General features: G+C 52.8%; 1 protein-coding gene across 2 annotated transcripts; it reads left to right on the forward strand.

Moving 5' to 3' along the window:
• The first annotated feature begins 3692 nt into the window (after nt 1–3692).
• Nucleotides 3693–20709, forward strand: SPI1 (Spi-1 proto-oncogene). 2 transcript variants are annotated; one of them, XM_007181207.3, is made up of 5 exons: nt 3693–3902; nt 6220–6319; nt 18318–18505; nt 19275–19437; nt 19814–20709. In XM_007181207.3, the coding sequence occupies exons 1-5, from the start codon at nt 3858–3860 to the stop codon at nt 20131–20133; spliced, it is 816 nt and encodes a 271-aa protein (XP_007181269.2). In that variant the 5' UTR covers nt 3693–3857; the 3' UTR covers nt 20134–20709. The 2 variants fall into 2 exon arrangements, with proteins under 2 accessions (XP_007181269.2, XP_007181270.2); XM_007181208.3 differs by having other exon boundaries at nt 6223–6319; nt 19814–20708.
• Nucleotides 20710–22101: the final 1392 nt, after the last annotated feature.

The following is a 22101-nucleotide window of genomic DNA, read 5'->3' on the forward strand; positions in this document are numbered from 1 at the left end:
TGTTGGGTCTTCGTTGCTGCGCGCGGGTTTTCACTAGTTGTGGTGAACGAGGGCTACTCTTCATTGCGGTGCGCAGGCTTCTCAATGCAGTGCAGAGCATGGGCTCTAGGCGCGCGGGCTTCTGGAGTTGTGGCTCGCAGGCTCAGTAGTTGTGGTGCACAGGCCTAGCTGCTCTACGGCATGTGGGATCTTCCCGGACCAGGGCCCGAACCCGTGTCCCCTGCATTGGCAGGCAGATTCTTAACCACTGTGCCACCAGGGAAGTCCCTTTCCCCCCTTTTTAAGGAGCTGTTAGCCCTGGGGTTGTCGATTATCAGACCTTCCCTGCTCTGCTCAGAATTGCTTAGAATCTGGGTCCTACTATTCCAAAGGCTTAGGATAACATCAGGTCCCTAGGAATTCGAATCTCGGGAAGAGGCCTCTGGTGCACTTTGGGAGGAGGGGCAGTGGGAGGAAGAATGGGGAGAACTTGCTGTGTGAATGGACACAGGATGCTGGAGTTGCACGGAAAGTGGGAGTCAGTTCTGCCCATTTCCATAGATTTGGGGCCCTGGGTCTTTTATGGGTTTCCTTACCCAGGCCCCTTGGGCTTGGCCAGACTTGGGACAATGGAATCTCGTTCTTCTCCTGAGGCCCCTTGAGGCTTAGGGCTCAGGAACACAGAGCTGACCTGGTCTGCTCCCTGTGTCCACGGAGGGGAGCACCACACGCCCTGCTTATAACCAGCAAAGGCTCCACAGTCGCCCCCGGAAACCCACCAGCCTCCTGGGCTTGGTACTCAAGGCTCTTTGCCTTCTTGCCCCGTCTTGCTTCCAGCCACAAGGAGGGCAGCTCACTGTTCCCTTGTTCTCTCCCAGCTCCTTGCCTTTGCTCAGGCTGGTCCCTCAGCCGGACATGCTCTCTCCCTTGCACGCTTTCCTACCTGTGGCCCTGACCTAATTAACTGTTCGCTAATGCACCTGGCACCTCTTGTGCCCCTGCCTCCCAGAAGGACCATGCCGTCTGCTCACATGTGTGTTCTCTCTGCAGGCCTGTGAGCTCCTGGAGGCCCAGGGCATGCTTCCTTCATGTCTGTGTCCCCTTGCCAGGCCAGCACATGGGAGACCCTCTATAAAAAGTTAGTGATTAGGGGCTTCCCTGGTGGCACAGCGGTTAAGAATCCGTCTGCCAATGCAGGGGACACGGGTTTGAGCCCTGGTCTGGGAAGATCCCACATGCCACGGAGCAACTGAGCCCGTGCACCACAACTACTGAGCCCACATGTCACAACTACCGAAGCCCACGCACCTAGAGCCCGTGCTCCGCAACAAGAGAAGCCACCACAATGAGAAGTCTGCGCACCGCAACGAAGAGTAGCCCCCGCTCGCCGCAACTAGAGAAAGCCTGGGCACAGCAACAAAGACCCAATGCAGCCAAAAATAAATAAATTAATTAATTTTTTTAAAAAAGTGATTAAACGAATGAATAAGTAGATAAATAAGCATATAAACAAAACAAACCAAGATAACAATGAATGAATGAAAGAATGAATGAACACATCAAGCAGGACCTGGTTCTCATGCAGTAGAGCCAACCCCACACACAGCCAGTCAGCTGGGACTAGGCCTTCTTTTTTTTTTTTTTAATTAATTTATTTTATTTTTGGCTGTGTTGGGTCTTTGTTGCTGTGTGAGGGCTTTCTCTGGTTGTGGCGAGCGGGGGCTACTCTTCATTGCGGTGCGTGGGCTTCTCATTGCGGTGGCTTCTCTTGTAGCGGAGCACGGGCTCTAGGCACATGGGCTTCAGTAGCTGTGGCACATGGGCTTCAGTAGTTGTGGCGTGCAGGCTCAGCAGTTGTCGCTCGCGGGCTCTAGAGCGCAGGCTCAGTAGTTGTGGCTCACAGGCTCTAGAGCACAGGCTCAGTAGTTGTGGCGCATGGGCTTAAGTTGTTCCGCGGCATGTGGGATCTTCCCGGACCAGGGATCGAACCCTGCATTGGCAGGCAGATTCTTAACCACTGCGCCACCAGGGAAGTCCCTAGGCCTTCTTGATGGGAAAGTGGGGACAGGGATGGAGCTGATGCCAAGTCAGCCCGCCTCTCCCCTCCTCTTGGTGAAGAACCTTGGTCAGGTACCTAGGGAGTCCTGAGGACCAGTGACGTGGACCCCTTGGAGAGTCCCAAGTGTGGATGCAAAAAATCAGTGAAGATGTAGGTGAAATAGATCTAATGGTGAACCCAGACCTGTGAATCCCTGGTCTTTGCTGCAAGTAAAGAAACACTTGGGCGTCTGGGATTCCACTGACAGGAAGGAGGCTGGCTAGTCTTAGTGGGAAGGGGATATAAAGCAAAGAGTTAGACTACACAGGGGAGGAAACTGAATGCTCAAGAAGTTCTTCCCCAAGAGAAGTGGACTCACCAGAGATCAATGGATCAAAAAATGTCTCTATTCATCCTTCTGCCCTCCAGACTAGATCAGGAATTCCCTGAAGGCAGGGATCTTGTCCAGTATCTTTCTCTTCTCCCAGCACTCAGCATAAAGCCTGGAACTCAATTAATATTGGCAGGATACATGGATGGATGGATGCATGAATGTATGGATGGATAAGTGGATGGATGGATGGATAGATGGATGAATGGATGAATGGATGGATGGATAGGTGGATGAAAAGGACCAATGGATGAACAGATTGATAGCTGGACATCAAGTGGATAAACAGATGGAAATGTGGATGAATAACAGATGGATGGGCTGATATATGAACATATAGATGGCTACTTGGACAAGTAGATAAACAAATGGGTGGATGGATGACAGACTAACAGATACATGGGTGAATGAATGCACAGTTGGATAAACTGATAGACAAATGTATGACTGGATTGGTGGGTGGATAGATGGATCGACAAACAGACAGATAAACAAATGGATGGGAAAATAGATGAATGGATGGACAGACAGGAAAAGTTTGTAAACTAGGAAGACTAGATTGATATTAAGGCATTGTTAAGGGGAGGAGACACTGAGAAATCTGGGCTGGGAGTAGAGCACCTAGGGATTTGGAAGAAGTGGTGGTACTTAGGAAGCTGGGAGGGGAGGGTGTAAGAACGCTTCTGGTGGAAGGGAAGCTGGTGGAGGGAAGGGGAAAGCGGCGCTGTGCTGAGGACCCTGCCCGGGAGCCCAGCCCCAGGCTGGATAGAACCCAGGGGTTGGGGTCCTACGGGCCCAGGAAGAGCCAGGCCTGGCACTCTGCTGGATCAGAGCCCTCAGCCAGCCAGGCTGACCCCAGAAAGCAGAGACCCCAAGAGGCCACCCTTAACAGCTCTGACCCCAAGGAAGTGACTGTTGGCCACGTGGGGGTCTCAAGAGAAGCAGGTATTTGTGGGGTTAGGGGTTAGAGGTTAGAGAGCCTCTGCAGGGCCTGGGCGCAGGAAAGGCCCCTGGTGGTGGAGCCAGCCTTCCTCCCTCCCACTCTTCCTCCCCACCCCAGCCCTCAAGGCCGCCCCTCACAGTCCCAGCTTCCTCTGGGCAGGGGGCCTGGCCCCCATGGCCTCCCAGGCCAGCCCCTGGAGCACCACCTGCCCCAGCCGGCCAGAGACTTCCTGTAGCGCAAGAGATTTATGCAAACGGGCTGGGGTGGTGATGTCACCCCAAGGGGACTATCTCCCAGCGGCAGGCCTTCGATAAAATCAGGAACTTGCGCTGGCCCTGCAATGTCAAGGGAGGGGGCTCACCCAGGGCTCCTGTAGCTCAAGGGGCAGGCCTGAGCCCTGTACCCGCCCTGAGTCCGTCCAGCCCCCGACGGGGCGCCCCATCCCCAGGGGCTCTGCACTGGCCCCCACCAAGGCAGGGGACCTGACCGGCTCGGAGCTCGGCTGGATGTTACAGGCGTGCAAAATGGAAGGGTTTCCCCTCGTCCCCCCTGTGAGTATTGGGACTCCTCCACCAGCCCAACCTGTGGCCCTCGGACGCCCGCCAGCTTGCCTGCCAGCCCGCCGGCTGCCCTCCCACTATCAGTGGGAAGTTGGTGTTTCCTCCCTGGAGCTCCCGGCCTGAGACCCAGCAAGGGGGCCATTGGCTTCCTCGGAGCGTGCCCTGGCGGGCTGAGGGCTGAGCCCATGGTGGAGCTGTGATCGGTGGGGCCTGAACGGTTATTTATAGATGGGGCTTGGGTGGCAGGCCGGAGCTCCACGGCAGGGTGCTGGGCTGAGGATGGTGAGGGTGGCGGCAGGGAGGTGGTGGCGGAGGAAATGGAGAGACTGGTTGGGGGGGGATGCCAGTCCCCAGGACAGTACGGGCTTGAGGGCGGGCAGCAAGAGGCCAGAGGTGGCCTGGGTGCTTCTGGAGACTGAGGCTGCCTTAAGCCTGGGTCCCCACCAGCCAGCCTGGGGCCTGGCACAGAGGACACTGTTGTTGACCCAAGGGTCTGGGGCTTGGGCCCTGGGCCCTGAGTGGCAGAGGCAGGGGTCGGGGCAGGCGCTGGGCCGGAGCAGTGAGGGAAGCAGAGACTAGCCGCGCAGTTAGGGGTGGGCTCTGGCTGGGGATCAGGGAGTGGAGGGCAGGGGTTGGTGCTGGGCACATCCCGGGGCTGAGATTGGGGCTGGGGTAGGAGCTGGGAGAGGTCAAGGGGGGAGCCTGGGGTGGGGGCAGGGCTGAGGCTGGAGGTGAAGAAGCAGGAGTCCCGGGGGACCCCGGGGAGGGAAGGGCAGCCGTCTGGGGCAGACCCCCTCTGCTGCTGCTCTCAGTGACAGTTGCAGCCTTTGGCAGGTGTCAGACCCGGGTCCCTCTGAGAGGACCCCTCTCCCTTTTCCCACCCTGTCCCAACTCAGCCAGGGTGGGGAGCTCTGGGGGGAGACGGGAAGGGCTTGGCAGGGCCTGCCCACCTGACTCAGCTTTCCCGGCCTAGAGGCAGCTCCCTTACCCCCGCCCCACCCCAGCCGGGCCTCAGAGCCTGGGGGAGGCACCCCGGACTTGATATCCTGCTGTGGGGTTGCACTGCCTGCAAGCCCAGTGCCAGGTTCCTCCCTGGGCCGGACACAGAACCAGCACCTGGCCCTGGCCCACCCTCCCCCGACCTGGGGGCCGGCAGGGGTGACAGAGGTGGTCCCGAGAAGAGCCAGCTCTGCCTCCAGAAAGCCACAGGCCCTGGGGTTCAGCCACCCTGTCTCTGACCCTTGACCTCTGAATCCCTGAACTCCAGCTAGAGCGGGGCAGGAGGCATATCCTATTGGGCTCCCACACCTCGCCCCAGCCCAGGGGCTACTCGGAGTGGGTCCTTGCAGGGTGGGCTACCAAGGCAGCCCTGGTTGCCAAACCAAGCCCTGAGGGCCAGAGTTACTGTTGTGCAATCCTCGGGCACACACTGTGCGGGGGAGGAAAGGCCTGATGACCGTTGGGAAGCCTCCGGGTGTGCATTCCCTGTGCCAGTGGGGCGGGGCGCGGGGAGGAAGACCAAGGAGCATCCCAGGGAGGGTGTCGGGAGGAGGGGGAGGAGGGAGAGGCCCCCAAACCTGCCCTGCCTGGGTGAGTCCTGTAAAATCCATCAGTGTGAACGGCCACTGGTCATGGTGGTGGCCCTGGGCACCGGCTAAGAGAGAGAGTGGGTGTCAGGGCGGGGCTGTAGCAGGAGGACAAGCGTGTGTGCCGTGGGGTGAGTGTGGCGTGTGAGTGACCGAGGAAGGGCGCGGGTATGAATGTGTGGTTTAGTGCACTTGCAGGCAAGTGGGTGGATACGTGCGTTAATCCCAGTGACCCTGCGTGTGCCTACAGGTGGGTGCATAATGGTGTGTGTGTGTGACGACAAGTGTGTGTAAGTGTGAGTGCCCCCTAGAGCGAGTGTGAGGGCTGTGAGTGGACGAGGGGGTGAGAGTTCGCATGTGGGAGTGTGGGTAGAAGTGTGTCACGGGGAGTATGTATGTATTTGGGGGGTGTAGGCATATCAGTGTGACCGTGAGAGGGTGAGTGTGTGGGGCTGGGATCCGGGCACATGCTGGAATGTGAGTATGAGTGTGAGGTGACGTGGGGAGCAGCTGGGCTGTCCTCTCAGACCTGGTCCTCTTTTGACCTCTGACCTCCAGGGTCCCTGTCACCCCCTTTCTGCAGGAGCCAAGGCTCTTGCTCCCCTGGGTCCCCCTCTTCCACCCTCTGTGGCCTCTCCCAGTTCCAAGCAGAGAGAGGGCTGTAAGCCTGATACAGACGGTCTCCTGGCCACAATCCCAGCCCTGACACCCTCCTCTCTCAGCAGCCATCGGAAGATCTAGTTCCTTATGACACGGATCTCTACCAACGCCAAACGCACGAATATTACCCCTATCTCAGCAGTGATGGAGAGAGCCACAGCGGTGAGTACCGGGCCCCGGCCCAGCCCCACTTCCCCAGCCTGGCCTGCGCACCTGAGCACTGCTGGGTTCCGGGGAGAAGGGAAAGGAGCCTCGTTCCCAGGGCTTCTTTGGAACTCTGAGAATCAGATCCAGTTAGCTCTTGGGGATGTGAATTCACTACCCTGATCCCCGACACTCCTGCTTCCCAACACCCCGCACCCCCAGGCTGCATTTATGGAGCGTGCTTGGCGTATCCAGGCACGGGTTAGCTTCTTCCACATCTATCTTCTTGCCCAACACTTTTGGCCTTTTTACACACGAGGAAACAAGCTAAGCGGCTACGGGACTTGTACAAGGTGGCACAGCCGGTCAGTGGGACCCAGCTCTGTCGGTCTGCTCCAGGTCCAGTGCTTTCTCACCTTCCCCTCCCCCAATTCCCCGTCTTCCTCTCCGTTCTTGTCTCACACACGCACACTCCCCCCCACCTCCTTGCTGGTGCAGCCCCGCTCCCTGCTGTGTGTGGCGAGCAGAATTTGTCTATTGGCATTTGGGCTGGATATTTCTATGTTGTGAGGCCTGTCTTGTGCATCGTAGGATATCTGGCAGCATCCCTGGCTTCCACCCACTAGATGCCAGCGGTACTGCCAATCACGACAACCAAAAATGTCTCCAGCATTGCCAAGTGTCCCCTGGTGGGGGGGCAGAACCGCTCCTATGTGAGAGCTGCTGAGCTAAAGGAAAGGCTCTGAGGACTCCCTCATTCAGCAGGGACTGAAGCCCCCAGTCTGATTGGGATGGGGGTGAGGATGGGGCCTGGGCCAGGGGCGTTTTCCATCTGGGCCTAACTGTGCTCCCCCAAGGCCCAGCCTTGATCCTGAAGCAAATTCAGGGGAGGAGAGAGAGGCCTTCAGTGCCTGGGACCTGGGCAGGGAGGTAAGAGAGGTTACCTGAGGTGGATCTTGGTATAGTGATGGGACATCTCTGGACCGAAGGCCAGGCGGCCCAGTTAACGGGTCTTCACTGGAGGATTCTTCGGGGGGCTCTGAGACCTGGGCAGGCCAGACGCTGGGGTTTCTGCAGTCCCAGAGGGACAGGCATGCTATGTGCCACAGCTGAGGAAGGTTTCACACCTGAGGGCCACACCTGGGAGCCAGTCACACCTGTAGCTCCCTTCTGCTGGCACATCTAAGGCAGTTGAAACCTGACGGCCACGCCCAGAGATGCCATTTGTGGTGAGTCCTTATTTAGGGCCCTCACATCCAGATGCCAAACCTTGCGAACAGTTTCAGCTGGAACTCACACCTGACAACTACTGTAAAGACTATACCTGGAAGCTGTGTCTTGAGAGTAGGTGGTGGATGTACTTCAGGGTCATGTCTGGGAACACACAGGCTTCTTTCAGAACTCTAGGGCTAGAAAGTCTTTAAAAATATCCTTTTTCTCATCCGTTTAAGCTTGTTTATAATTCTACAAGAAATGCATCCTCTCTGTGGAAAATCCAGACAATTTAGAGAGTGTCCCTCATCCAACTCTATCCCCAGATCCGCCCCCCCTGCCAGGCTCAAGGGCTGGGTCTCCCTGATCCAGAGACCTGCGGGCACACCCTTCCACCAAGCAGTTCGGGACCAGAGAAGGTCCCTGCTTGAGGACTGGCGCCCCCTGGTGGCTTCAGGCAGCAGGACAGCACGGGTCCCAGCAAGCTCAGGGCTACCTCTGACCCCTTCCAGCATTAGGGATCCTTTCTCCTCTGGCCTGACCCCTTCTCAGTTTCACTGGGTTTGGGTGCATTTCTTTTGGGTCTATTGAAGCCTCATTTTCTCCTCCTGTGATATGGGTGTGCTATGGGTTTATATATCTAGAAACCAGCTAGACCTGGGGTGGGCTGATGGAGTGAGCACTTTAGAGAAAGCCGGTGCTTTCCTGGCTCAGTGATCAGGCAGATCCCTTATATCTGGGGTGGGGCTCTAGGAATGACTCCTAATTGGATGTGTGAGCTCCCCATTTGGGTCCTTCAGACCCAAACCCTTCATAGACTCCTCCAGCATCCCCAGGTGTTCTGGTCCCTATTCACCAACCCCCGCCTCCCTGCCACACCCCTGCCATCATGGCCCACCTGGCCATCTGTTCTGTCCCTTCTTAATATCTGTTGGAAGGTATTCTCTGAGGACTCAAGAGTAGAGACACCCGCACATTCTCCCACCTGTTCCTGCATGTCCTCTGCATCTGTAGTTTTAGGTGGTGAGGCTTAGTGAAAAGGCACTGGGGCCAGACCTGGGTCTAGTCCTGGCTCCATCACTCACTAGTGTGTAACCTTGGAGCAAGTGACTTAACCCCTCTGAGCCCCTGTTTCTTCATCTATAAAACTGAGGGCATGAAAACACTCCACAGAGTTGCAATGATTAAATGAGGTTAACACATGTAATATATGAGGTAATATACTGAGTACAAGGCCCAGTAAACTTTCAGGACATAGTAGGTTAGCTTTACTGTATCCCCCCAGGTGGGAGGGATGAAGCAGCTGAGAGAGTAGAGAAGCACAGAAGGTTCTGTGACAGATCAACTGGGTCATTTTCCAATGGCCCAGATAACAGCCAGCCAGGCACCCACTCATCCATCCATCCACTCCCCTCCCATCCACCCAGCCACCTACTCACCCACCCATCCTTCCAACGCTTATTGTACAATCCACTTGCCCACTCATCCCCTCATTTGTCCATCCACCAAATAACCTCTGATTATATGCCGTGTGCCAGAAACTGCTCTAGGCACTGGACGTTCCATGATGAGCAGGCCAGGCAAGGCCACTGCTCTTGTAGAGCTTACAGTCCAGTGAGGGAGAGAGACAGTGAAAAATCAAATTAACAGACATATACTAATAAGTCCTATGGAAAGTAGAGTAATGTGATTTGGAGTGTCTAGGTTGGGGACACTTTAATTGGGTGGTCAAGGAAGGCCTCTGAGGAGGTGGCAGTTGAGTGGAAATCTGAGTGCAGGGAAGGAACGTGAATGTCAAGGCACGTAGGGACAGGTGTTCTAGGGAGAGAGAACAGCAAGTGCAAGAGCAGGAGGGACCTCCACCGAGGACCAGAGTGGCCGGTGAGCACAGGCAGAAACAAAATGAAGCCAGAAGGGTCTGCAGGGGGCAGATCACGCAGGGCATGTTGGCCATAGCAGAAGTTTGGGTTTTATCCTGCATCTAATGGGAAGCCATTGGAGGGTTCTGAGCAGGGAAATGACATGATCTGAATAACCTTTGTGTGTGTGTTTGTGTGTGTGTGTGTGTGTGAGGGTGTGTGTGGCGAAAATCTAAATAAATTGTAAGTAAGTGTTTAATTTTAATTATTAAAACAAGAAATACCCTTTGCAAACAATTTTAAAATACAACAGCATATCAAGTGAAATATTACCCTCTTCCCGTTCTTACTCTTCCCTGACAGCACCTTGGTCTATCCTTGCAGATATTTTATTTGACATGTATAATCCTGTATGTTTGTAAGTGTATATGTCCACATGTGCATAGTCTATCCATTCAAAAATGGACTGTAGTATCATGCTGTTCTGCAATCTGCTACTTTTTACATACACTTATCATAGTCATTCCTCCATGGCATACATAGCAACCAGAGATAGATAAAAGCTATTTCTCCAGTCTTTCTATTACAGGGCTATGTAAGTGTATATATGAAGATCTGAAATAGAGACTTAGAACAGCATTTATTTATTCATTCACAAACATTTATTGAGTACTTTCTATATGCTAGGTGGAGATGAATCTAGCTTGATTTTTTACTTTGAGGCATCTATTCACTTGTACTATGAAAGATGAGAACTTGACTTTCTAGGTATTTATAACACACACACACACTCACACTCACACTTCTCCACATATACCAAGATACTTATAGTAACTTTTTTCCTTCTTTTTCATTTTATTGCTGTAATGGGCATACAACATAAGTGTATAAGTTTACGGTGTGACAGCATAATGACCTCACACACATGTACATTGTGAAATGATTACCACATAAGTTTAGTTAACATCTATCACCTCATATAGTTACAAAAAATTGTTTTTCCGGGCTTCCCTTGTGGCACAGTGGTTAAGAATCCGCCTGCCAATTCAGGGGACATGGGTTCGAGCCCTGGTCCGGGAAGATCCCACATGCCGCGGAGCAACTAAGCCTGTGCGCCACAACTACTGAGCCTGCGCTCTAGAGCCCGCGAGCCACAACTACTGAGCCCTCGTGCCACAACTAATGAAGCCCGGACGCCTAGAGCCTGTGCTCTGCAACAAGAGAAGCCACGGCAATGAGAAGCCCGCACCCCACAATAGAGAGTAGCCCCCGCTCGCCACAACTAGAGAAAGCCTGCACGCAGCAACGAAGACCCAACGCAGCCAAAAAAAATAAATGATAATAAATAAATTTAAAAAGAAAATTTTTTTTCCCCTTGTGATGAGAACTTTTAGGCGAAACTCTCTTGACTTTTGAAGTTGCCACACAGCAGTGTTAACTATAGTCATTGTGTACATAACATCCCCAGGACTTATTTATCTTACACCTGGAAGTTTGTACCTTAGACCACCATCACCCAATTTCCCCTGTCCCTCTCCCCACCACTACTTCTGGCAACCACAAATCTGATCTCTTTTTCTGAATTTAGCTTTTTTTAGATTCCACCTATAAGTGAGATCATACAGTGTTTGTCTTCCTCTGTATTCTAACTTTTGTTAAATCAGCATCTGAATTTTCCGTTATTAGGACCATGTGAATATTACTCACAGCCGAGCCACGTGGCGTACTTTGATTACCTGCACTTTCTCGTCGCTGTGTTTCTGAGGGTCAGTGTGGCAGGGAGACGGAGCCCTCCCGCTGCAGCCAGGCTGCTGGGAGTCACGCCCCATCTCCTTGCTACTGGGTGGGGTGACCTCGGGCAAGAGGTCTCACCCCTCTGTGCCTCAATTTCTTTCTTTTTATAAATTTATTTATTTATTTTTGGCTGCGTTGGGTCTTCGTTGCTGCTCGCGGGCTTTCTCTAGTTGCAGAGAGCAGGGCTGCTCTCCGTCATGGTGTGCGGGCTTCTCATTGCGGTGGCTTCTCTTGTTGCGGAGCACAGGCTCTAGGCGCACAGGCTTCAGTAGTTGTGGCATGCGGACTCAGTAGTTGTGGCGCACGGGCTTAGTTGCTCCGTGGCATGTGGGATCTTCCCGGCCCAGGGCTCGAACCCGTGTCCCCTGCATTGGCAGGTGGATTCTTAACCACTGCGCCACCAGGGAAGTCCCTCAACTTCTTCTTAATGATACCTACTTCACAGGATTGCTGTAAGGATGGAATGAGTTACTACAGTTAAAATGCTTAGAACAGTGAACACTATATAAGGATTTATTACTCTTCTCATTTTACTCCCCTAAGAAAGGATGTATGGGAGGTAAGGTTTTGTTCTTGTTGTTTGTTTTACCTAGTGTCTTTATGCTCTCACTTGATTAACAGTAGTTTGGCTGTGTACAGAAATCTAAGTTAAAAATCATTTTTTTTCTCACTGAAATTGAAAGCATTTCTCTACTGTCTTCTGGTTACTAGAGTTTTTCTTAGGAAATCTGATGTCATTCTATGTCCTCTTTTTGAATGTAACCATTTTTGGTTTTTTTTTTTTTCTGTTTGGTTTTGTTTTGTCTCTCTGGAAGTTTTCAGTATCTTCTCCCAATACCTAGTGGTTCCACTGAATAAGCTTTTTTTTTTTTTTTTTTTTTAATTTATTTATTTATTTATTTTATGGCTGTATTGGGTCTTCGTTTCTGTGCGAGGGCTTTTCTCTAGTTGTGGCAAGTGGGGGCCACTCTTCATCGCGGTGCGCGGGCCTCTCACTATCGCGGCCTCTCTTGTTGCGGAGCACAGGCTCCAGACGCGCAGGCTCAGTAATTGTGGCTCACGGGCCCAGTTGCTCCGCGGCATGTGGGATCTTCCCAGACCAGGGCTCGAACCCGTGTCCCCTGCATTGGCAGGCAGATTCTCAACCACTGCGCCACCAGGGAAGCCCTGAATAAGCTTTTAAAAAGATTACTCTGGCTGCTGTGTGGAGAATAGATGGAGAGGAGACAAGAGTAGGAACGGGGGGAAAGCACAGTAGAAAACCACTGGAATAATCCAGGCGAGAGATGACGGTGGCTTGGACAAAGGTGGTGGCGAGAGAGACAGAAAGGAGCAGACAGGGACTTCCCTGGCAGTCTAGTGGTTAGGACTCTGTGCTCTCGCTGCTGAGAGCCCGGGTTCGATCCCTGGTCGGGGAACTAAAATCCCACAAGCTGCACAGCGTGGCCAAAAAAAAAGAAAAGGAAAAAAAAGAAAGGAGCAGACAGATTTAGGATAGATACTGAAGGTGGGGCTCATAGGATTTGCTATTTATTATTATTATTTTTAAACTGTGATAAAATGCACATAATATAAAATTTACTATCTTAACCATTTTCAAATGTACAGTTCAGTGGCATTAAAAACATTCACATTGTTGTGCAACCGTCACCACCAACCATCTCCAGAACTCTTTTCATCTTGCAAAACTGACACCCTGTACCAATTAGACAATAACTCCCCATTGTCCCCTCCCCTCAGACCCTGGCAACCACCATTCTACTTTCTGTTTCTATGAACTTGACTACAGTAACTACCTCATATTCATGGAATCATGCAGTATTTCTCTTTTTGTGACTGACTTATTTTACTCAGCATATAATATCCTCAAGGTTCATCGATGTTGCAGCATAGGTCAGAATTTCCTTCCTTTTTAAAGCTGGATAATATTCCATCGTATGTATATACCACATTTTGTTTATCCATCGGTTGATGGACACGTGGCTTGCTTCTACCTTTTGGCTATTGTGAATAATGCTGCTGTGAACATAGATATAAAAATATCTTTTTGAGATCCTGCTTTCAGTTCTTTTGGGATATATACCCAGAAGTGGAACTGCTGGACTATAAGGTAATTCTACTTTTAATTTTTTGAGGACCCACCATACTGTTTTCCATAGTGGCTGCACCATTTTACATTCCTACCAACACTGAACAGGGATTCCATTTCTCCACATCCTTGCCAACACTTGTTATTTTCTGTTCTTTTAACCATTTTTTAAATTGAAGTATAGTTAATTTACAATGTTGTGTTAGTTTCAGGTGTACAACAAAGTGATTCACTGAGTCATATATATTCTTTTTCAGATTCTTTTCCATTATAGGTTATTACAAGATATTGAATATAATTTTCTGCACTATACAATAGGTCCTTGTTGTTCTGTTTTTTGATAGTAGCCATCCAAATGGGTGTGATAGGATTTGCTATTTGCAGTGGGATTTTTGAAGGAAATGTAGTTCCAAAGTATGACCCTTCTCTTGTCCTTCTATCTTTCCAAACACTTATTCGTCTTTTTACACAATAGACCATCCACCAATTTATTCACATATTCGTCTAATCATCCATTCATTCACCTTTCCAAGTGTTCTTCCTTCCCCCTACCAAACCCTCCATGCATCTCCCACTGACTTATACATCTAATAAATATATGTTAAGCATCTTTTACACGCCAGGCACATTGCTAGGTGCTGTAGAGTGAATAAAACACAGGTCCTATATCTTTGTAACAAGGGAAATAACTAAAACCTTAATAGTTAGGATATGATGTAAAAAGTAACAAGGAACAAGAGACCCGGAACTCTCTGCTCTCTGGCCCTCAGTTTCCATATCTGAACAATTTGCAGGAGGGCTGGGCTTAAGGAGCCCTCGTCCAATGGTCTGTGATTTCCTGTGAAGGTTTTCTTCTCATCCCTTGCTTTCTTAATTCCTCATCTTCCTTCTCTTATCTTGATCTTACTTCTCCTTCCCTGGGGTGAGCCCTGGCTTCAGGCTGGGGTTTCTGCTCTGAGGAGGAAAGGTCAACTGAATGACACTTAAGGCTTGAATTTTGTGTATTGGGGGGGAGGGGGGTGGGGGGTTGTTTTAAATATCATTTTATTTTTGTCCTAGTGACATACAGGTATTAGTGACAGTAAAAAACTGCATTAGAATAGGGATGTGTGGGCAGGACTTTGGTCCCAGATTGGGAGCTGGTTTAGAGGGAGGAAGTGAAAGATTTTGGTAAATGGGTAATTGCTGGCTGGATGAATGAAGGTTCAGTGATGGATGGAAGGATGGATGGATGGATAATGGATGGATGGATTAAATGATGGATGATGAATGGGTGGATGATGGATGGATTATGGTTGGATGATGGATGGACAGATGGACGGATGGATGGGTGGATGGATGGATGATGGGTGGATGATGTTGGATGATGAATAATGAACGAGGGGTAAATGATGGTAGACAGACAGATGGATAAGAGCAGCCTGTAAATTCTCTCTGTCACCATGGGCCTTACTTAAAGCTTTCATTAGCAGTCTTTTTCCTCAGAGGTGGTATGGCATAGTGGTAAGAGTTTAGTCCCTGGAGTCATACATAGGTGGGTTTGGATCCTGACTCTACCAATGACTGTCTGTGGACAAGGGACTTAATGTCTTTGAGTCATAGTTTCCTCACATGCAAAAGGAAGATCATAGTATAGTGGCCACCTTGTCAGAGCTAAGGTGAGGATTCAATGAGATAATGTGGATTAAGTACTTAGCACAGTGCCTGGTACATAAAAAACACATTAAAAGTTAACATTTATTGGTCACTTAATCAAATATTGATCGAGACCTAGTATGTGTTGGGTGCCTAACAGGCTGTAGAAGGGAGGGTCCAGAGCTATCTCCAGATATGCAAATGACACTATATTCTTTTGAGGAGCAGAGTCATGCTAAAGGGGCGTAAGTTGCAGGGTAGTCTGGGTGACCTCCTGAAGTGACAAAAAGGGATAAAGCAATGCATTCATGAACAGTCATCCAGAAATGAGGTCCAAAGAGCCCAGGAGTGCTGACGTTTGCATTAGGATGGACTCCTGGCATTGTGTTCCTTCAGAGGGCCCCATCCTTGGAACGTCTCTGCCTGCCAAACAGACAGCGTTTATTACATAAATGCCTGAGCCCTCAAATCAAGGGTGAAGGCAAGGTTTCCGTTGGGCTTTTTGAAACCTTAATTGTAGCCCAAGAGTCTCTGTTGCAGCTTTCAGGGGACCCTGGGGCAGGGTTCCAGAGCCTCAGCGAGCCAAGGGACCTCCTTAGGATCCTCTTAAAGGCCAGATTCCCAGGTCTCCTGTTGGTGCTGCTGATTCTGTGGGTCTCCAGTGGGCCCCAAACCTGCAGGCTTTTCCAGCCCCCAGAGTGACTCTGATGTGGGTGTACTGAGACCTGCTATGGAAAGTGCCGGCCTCAGGCTGGGCCCCCCAGAGTGAGCCCGTGGGTCTCATGAGGAGCTAGAACAGAGGTGGGGAGCAGGAGAGAAAGACAGAACTCAGGGGCTCCCCAACCCAGAACTGGAGTAGGTGTGAGCGTGTGGGGTTGGTGGGCAGGATAAGGCATTCTATAACGATCTGGGCACTTCAGCCTGGGCAGGAGAAGGCAAAAATGGGAAGGGCCAGGAGTGGGGCCGGAGGGCAGTTCTACAGCTAAAGAGGAACCTGGATCCACTCACCAAATCCCAGAGCCACAAAGAGCTCCTCTCTAAAAGACAAAGCCAACTCTCCCAAAGCAAGTGGAGAATTTCTGGGTCTTGTTAACTCACAGCAAGATGAAAAGTACAAATTCAATGTTGCTGTGTTTTGTTTTCCCTTCAGATTTGGATAATTTTCTGAAGGAGAGTCAGAGTTCTTAAGAGGATAGGATTTGCTCATTCATCCATTCATCCAGAAATGTTTGTTCAGTGCCTACTGCGTCTAGACACTGGGAACACAGAGGCGAACAAAACCAGTCCCTGCCCTCGGTGCGACGCTGGGCCCCCAACTCCAGCCTCTGGGAGAAAGTGACAGCCAGGGCCCTCAAACTCTTTCTCTGGGCCACAGACTAAGGTGGCAGGGAGCAAGGGAAGATGAGGAACTAACACATATTAAAGCATCTGCTGTTCGCTCAAGTGCTGATTTAGGTTCTCTAAAGAGAGCATTAAACATTAATAATACTAATTACTCTAATGATGATGATAGTTAATGTTTTACTGAGTCTTATTTTGTGTCATGTTCTGTTCTAAGTGCTTTGCGGGCATTAGCTCATTTAATCCTCACAGCAAGCCTATGAGATGGGTGTAATTATTAGCTCCATCTCACAACTGAGGCAACAGGCATAGAGAAGTAGAATGACCTGTGTCGCTCAGGGCTAAGTGGCAGAGTCAGGATTCGAACCCAGCTCTGGCCAAATCATGTACTTTCTCTCTCCTATGCCATGCGGCTTCACGGAGGTGGGAGCCTGGATTGTGGGTTCAAATGATTCCACACGTGGACCGGACCTCAGTAACCACTCAGTTGGGTCTCTGACTTTTGCAGTGGGGAATCAGAGGCTCAGGGAGATAAAATGTCTTGTCCAGGGTCACACAGCAAAGCCACCAGAGAGCAGGATTCGAAAGTGAGTCTCCTCATGACCAGTGCAGAGCCAAAACAACACATGTCATTTCTTAGGGATGTGTGAGTGAGTACGTGTTTGTAAGAAAGAAACAGAAAGAGGGAGACAGACACACACACACACACGTGCACGCACGCGCACGCGCACACACACGCACACCAGGCTGGTGATGGTCCCTCTACAGGGCCCTGTGCTTGTCCTGGAGACACCATCCTGACTTAGCACCCTGTACACTCCCTCTTTGGTCACACGAGAAAATCCCTCTGGTCACTTTATCACCACATCTTCTTTTGGACCCCAGGAAGTCCTCAGACATGTGGCAGTTTTTGTTCCTGGAAATGGTGCCCAGAGAAACCATGTTGAAGGCCGGCTCCAGTCCCAGGCAGGGCTCCCAGTGGCACGTAGCTATTCCCCAAACTCAAAGCCACCCTACCGCAAACTCTGAAGGCACCCACCAGGGAGTTTCTGGGAAAGCCTCGGGTCCCGGCAATTTTGCTGGAACACAGGTGGAGCTGCCCAAGGACATGGCCTTGAGGGGGCGGTACCGGGAGCCCAGACAAGTTCTGGCGTGTGAGGAATGTCAGCCCTGTGACTTTGCAGTCACACCTTGGCCATGTGACAAGGCCGTGAGCTGTGACGATGGGCAGCCAGTCAGCTCAGGAACCGCTGCTGTGTCTTAAGGGGAAGAGAGGGGACTCAACAATCCCCAAGGGCCGACTCTGGGACTAGGAGGTTTTACAACTGTGAACTCATTTGTATCCTCCCGGTAACTATTATCCCCACTTTATAGGTGAGTCAACGGAGGCCAGAGGGGTCCATGCACGTGTTTGAGGTCACACACAAAGTAAACGGCAGAGCCAGGATTCGGACTCTTTGGCTCAAAGGCCTGCATCCTTGTGATCGCATGCGTGGCAGGGTAGAACGGTTGTTGAGAACAAAGCCTTTGCCTCGGACCTGGGTCCCAGCTCTGCCACTGATGAGGCCTTTGACCACAGGCGTGCTATGTAGCCCCTCCAAGCCTCAGTATCCTCATCTACAGAATGGGGGTCGGAAAACAACAGGGTGCGTGGTGAGATGATTAATGTCAACTTGCAGTCCAGCCTGGCCCGTGGCGATTATTATATGGTAACACGGCCTGGCATTATTATTATTATTATTTTAATTAATTAATTTATTTATTTTTGGCTGTGTTGGGTCTTCGTTTCTGTGCGAGGGCTTTCTCCAGTTGCGGCGAGCAGGGGCCACTCTTCATCGCGGTGCGTGGGCCTCTCACTATCGTGGCCTCTCTTGTTGCGGAGCACAGGCTCCAGACGCGCAGGCTCAACAGCTGTGGCCCACAGGCCCAGTTGCTCCGCGGCATGTGGGATCTTTCCAGACCAGGGCCCGAACCCGTGTCCCCTGCATTGGCAGGTGGATTCTTAACCACTGCGCCACCAGGGAAGCCCACGGCCTGGCATTATTATTCTTTAATTAGCATAAGCTTTTCCTGCCCTGCCCTCCAGACCATTACTGGGACTTCCACCCCCACCACATGCACAGCGAGTTCGAGAGCTTCCCCGAGAACCACTTCACGGAGCTGCAGAGCGTGCAGGCCCCGCAGCTGCAGCAGCTCTACCGCCACATGGAGCTGGAGCAGATGCACGTGCTCGACACACCCATGGCGCCCACCCATGCCAGCCTTGGCCACCAGGTGCGTGCGGGGCCACCCGGCCTGGCCTGGCCCAGCCCGTGGCCTGTGGTGAGGCCGGCGCTTCGCAGGAAGCTGACGCGGGCTCTTACTCAACTTGGCTTCCTGCCTCACAGCGCCAACGGCCGCCTCCTGACCCCCCGACTGACCCCGTGACCCCACACCCCTTATCTCCTCTCGCCCCACCACGGACAGAGCCCAGATCATCCCCACGTCCCCACGGATCCTTCTGAGCCTGAAGGCCCGGCCCTGGGCCCTCCCGACCCCCGGTGGCCGCAACCACCATTCGCTGACCCCTCACGGATCGGGCATGCAAGTCCCTGCGCCCTGACCTCCACTGACCTCTACGGCCCCTCCTCCTCCCCACCAACCCTAACCCCAGTCAGTGACCTCCACTGACCTTCACGACCCTCACGGACCTCCACCGCCTCTTCGCGCCCTTGCCACTCGCCTACCCAACCCCATTCGCTCCAGTGCCTGACTCTCTAGCGCCTCCTCACACTGGGGCTGCTGCCGGTCCGTGCGCTTCCTTCCCCGGGCCACGCCGCCCCGAACCAGGGAGATGGGTGGGAATTCAGGGGCCCCTTGTCCCCATAACCTGCCCCCTGTGTGAGGTGACCCTGCCTGACCTGCAGGGTGCCCAGCCTTCCCCCAAATCCCTCTGCCCCTCGCCAGCACCCCCTCTTCTCTCACGCAGCCGACACCGACCTGGCAGCCCTGAGCTTTGAACTGCCCCTCAGTGACCTCAACCCTCCTTCCGCCACCTTTCCAGGTCTCCTACCTGCCCCGGATGTGCCTCCCGTACCCCTCCCTGTCCCCGGCTCAGCCCAGCTCGGATGAGGAGGAGGGCGAGCGGCAGAGCCCCCCACTGGAGGTGTCTGACGGGGAGGCCGACGGCCTGGAGCCAGGGCCTGGCCTCCTGCACGGGGAGACAGGTAGGGGGGCCCAGTCCCACCCCCGACCCAGCCTGGGCCCAGCCGTGACCCGGTCCGTCCTTGCGCCCCGTACCCACCGCGGCCAAGGCCGACGGACTCGGCAGTCAAGCCACAGAGCTGAGTGTGTGTGTATGGGTGTGTGTGTGTGTGTGTGTGAGTGCGTGAGTGTTTGACGACATGTGTCTTCACGTGTGTTTCGGGAGGGCGCCTGGGACCATCCCCGCGCATGTGTCTGAGCACGTGTGCCGAGGCCGAGCGTGGCAGTGGGTGTGCGCATGCTCGCCGGCGACCTTTCCCCAGCGACCACCCCGGGGGTCCCAGGTCAGGGGGAGGCGGACTGGGTCCCCGCGTGGGCGCTGACCACCTCCGGCCGCAGGCAGCAAGAAGAAGATCCGCCTGTACCAGTTCCTGCTGGACCTGCTGCGCAGTGGCGACATGAAGGACAGCATCTGGTGGGTGGACAAGGACAAGGGCACCTTCCAGTTCTCGTCCAAGCACAAGGAGGCGCTGGCGCACCGCTGGGGCATCCAGAAGGGCAACCGCAAGAAGATGACCTACCAGAAGATGGCCCGCGCGCTTCGCAACTACGGCAAGACGGGCGAGGTCAAGAAAGTCAAGAAGAAGCTCACCTACCAGTTCAGTGGGGAGGTGCTGGGCCGCGGGGGCCTGGCCGAGCGGCGCCACCCGCCCCACTGAGCCCAGGCCCGAGCCCGCCGGGCCGCCAGGCCTCCCCTCTGGCCATAGCATTAACCCCTCGCCCGGCCGGACACAGGGGGGAAGCTCCCAGGGGCCAGGGGCAGGACTGGGGCGGGCCAGGCCTCGCCTCCCCGCCCACCCCCTCCTCCTCCAAGCCCCCGCCCACACCCCTGCTTCGCCTCCCACCAGGACTCCAGCCCCGGCTCCAGAAGGCCACCTGGGCGTCTGGCCCCAGCAAGGGTCAGCTTGCTTAGTACCAGGGGTGCTTCCTTGGGAGTTCGAAGTCATCATATTTGTGTAAATTGAACCTTCCTCTTTAAGCATCCCTTTCTCCCCACACCTCTCTCCCATCAGCTTCCTCAGGAATACCAGTTATTAAAATTATTCTCAGTGAGTCCTCTTGCGGCACAGAGAGTCTCGTTTAAAATTTTTTGTGCACCTTGTCTGCCCCCCCCATCTGATCTCTCTTTTTCTCACCTGTCCATCGGGCATTTACTAAGGATCCTACCCAATGCTGGACACTGGGGACGTGAGAACAGATGACACATCGTGCCTGACTAGGAGTCAGAGCCGGTGGAAAGAACGAATCCTCAGTTGTTCTTAGAGGAATAAATCATTAAAAAGCCCTCTGCGCCTGATAAATTTTTTTTTAATGCCTCAATGAGGCTTAAACTCATAACTTTTAGGTTATGACCCCAGTGATGATGATATTAATAATAATGACAACAACACTGGATTTTCGGGCCATTTATTACATGGTAACCTTGAGAAGTGGAATCTAATATCATCCCTTGTTATAGACTGGGAAACTGAGGCTCATAGAGGTCAAATAATTTGTCCAAGGTCACACAGCGAGGCTTCCTGTGTGGGATCCCTGATCCCACCCCATGTGGGCCACCATGGCAGTGTGAGGTGGGAAGCTTCACGTGCCTGGAAGGGGGTAACATGCTGCTTGGTCAGGAGCAGGAATTAAGCCCCAGAGCTCCCGTTGGCCGCAAAGCATCCTCACGGAATCCATGCTGGCAGGACCCTGACATGGGTGAACTCCTCCCATGTACCCTAGTGTCTGGTTGCTCTGGCTTCTGGCCCACAGCAGGGGAGAGACAGAAAAAGATGAGCAGGGAAACCTGTAAGCTTCTTGCTTCCAACAGTAGCAAGAAGAGGTGGCCGACAGCCTGGGAGTGAGGACACTTTCCTCAGCAACCTGCAGACCTCAGAGAATCCAGATTCTGGGGCCATCCGCGTTGGGGCAGACACCCACACACACCTCCTTGCCCCGAGGGCTCAGACTGGGGAAGCCCAAACATGACACTCCCTACATGGATCTCTGAGCCCTGAGAGAGGGAAAGTGGCGCCCAGTGCCCTTTTAAAGAAGGCCCAGGAACATGAGATGCGCTTTAAACATGGTTAAAATGGAAGAAAAGAATGGATTTCGGTGTTCAAAGGGGTGGTAAGTTTTGACCATGTGGACAGTCCTTGTGTACAGAATTCCTCCCTCCTGACTGTGAGGGACAAATGACCTTCCCTGATATTGGGTCTTGCTTACAGTGGGTCACATGTAATTTGCTTCTTTCTGTGTAGCAACTGATGTTCCTGATGTGACCTGAGCGGGGGCAGGGGGAGGGTGTGTGGAGGCAGTCACAGGGGGCAGAAGGTCACAGAGGAACACTGACGGGGGAAGCCAGGACTCAGGGCGGCCCAGCCCACGGTTGTGCATGTAACCACTGCCCGGCAAGGATGTGTTTGAACCATCAGCCTCTGGGTTATGGGTCCCACACGCTCCCACCGCACAATTTGCCTGTCACAAGGACATACAGACAGGGCTTGGGGTACTCCTGAGGTTCATTGAGGGTTGGGGGGCAGAAGCTGTCATATTGGGCTGGCGGGGGAGGGGCCAGGGCCAGCCAGGAACGATGGGGTCCCATGTTCTCCTGGAGAGCCCTTGATCTCTGGAATTTGTCTATATTT

This window comes from Balaenoptera acutorostrata, chromosome 9, assembly GCF_949987535.1.
Source record: "Balaenoptera acutorostrata chromosome 9, mBalAcu1.1, whole genome shotgun sequence".
Taxonomy (NCBI): domain Eukaryota; kingdom Metazoa; phylum Chordata; class Mammalia; order Artiodactyla; family Balaenopteridae; genus Balaenoptera; species Balaenoptera acutorostrata.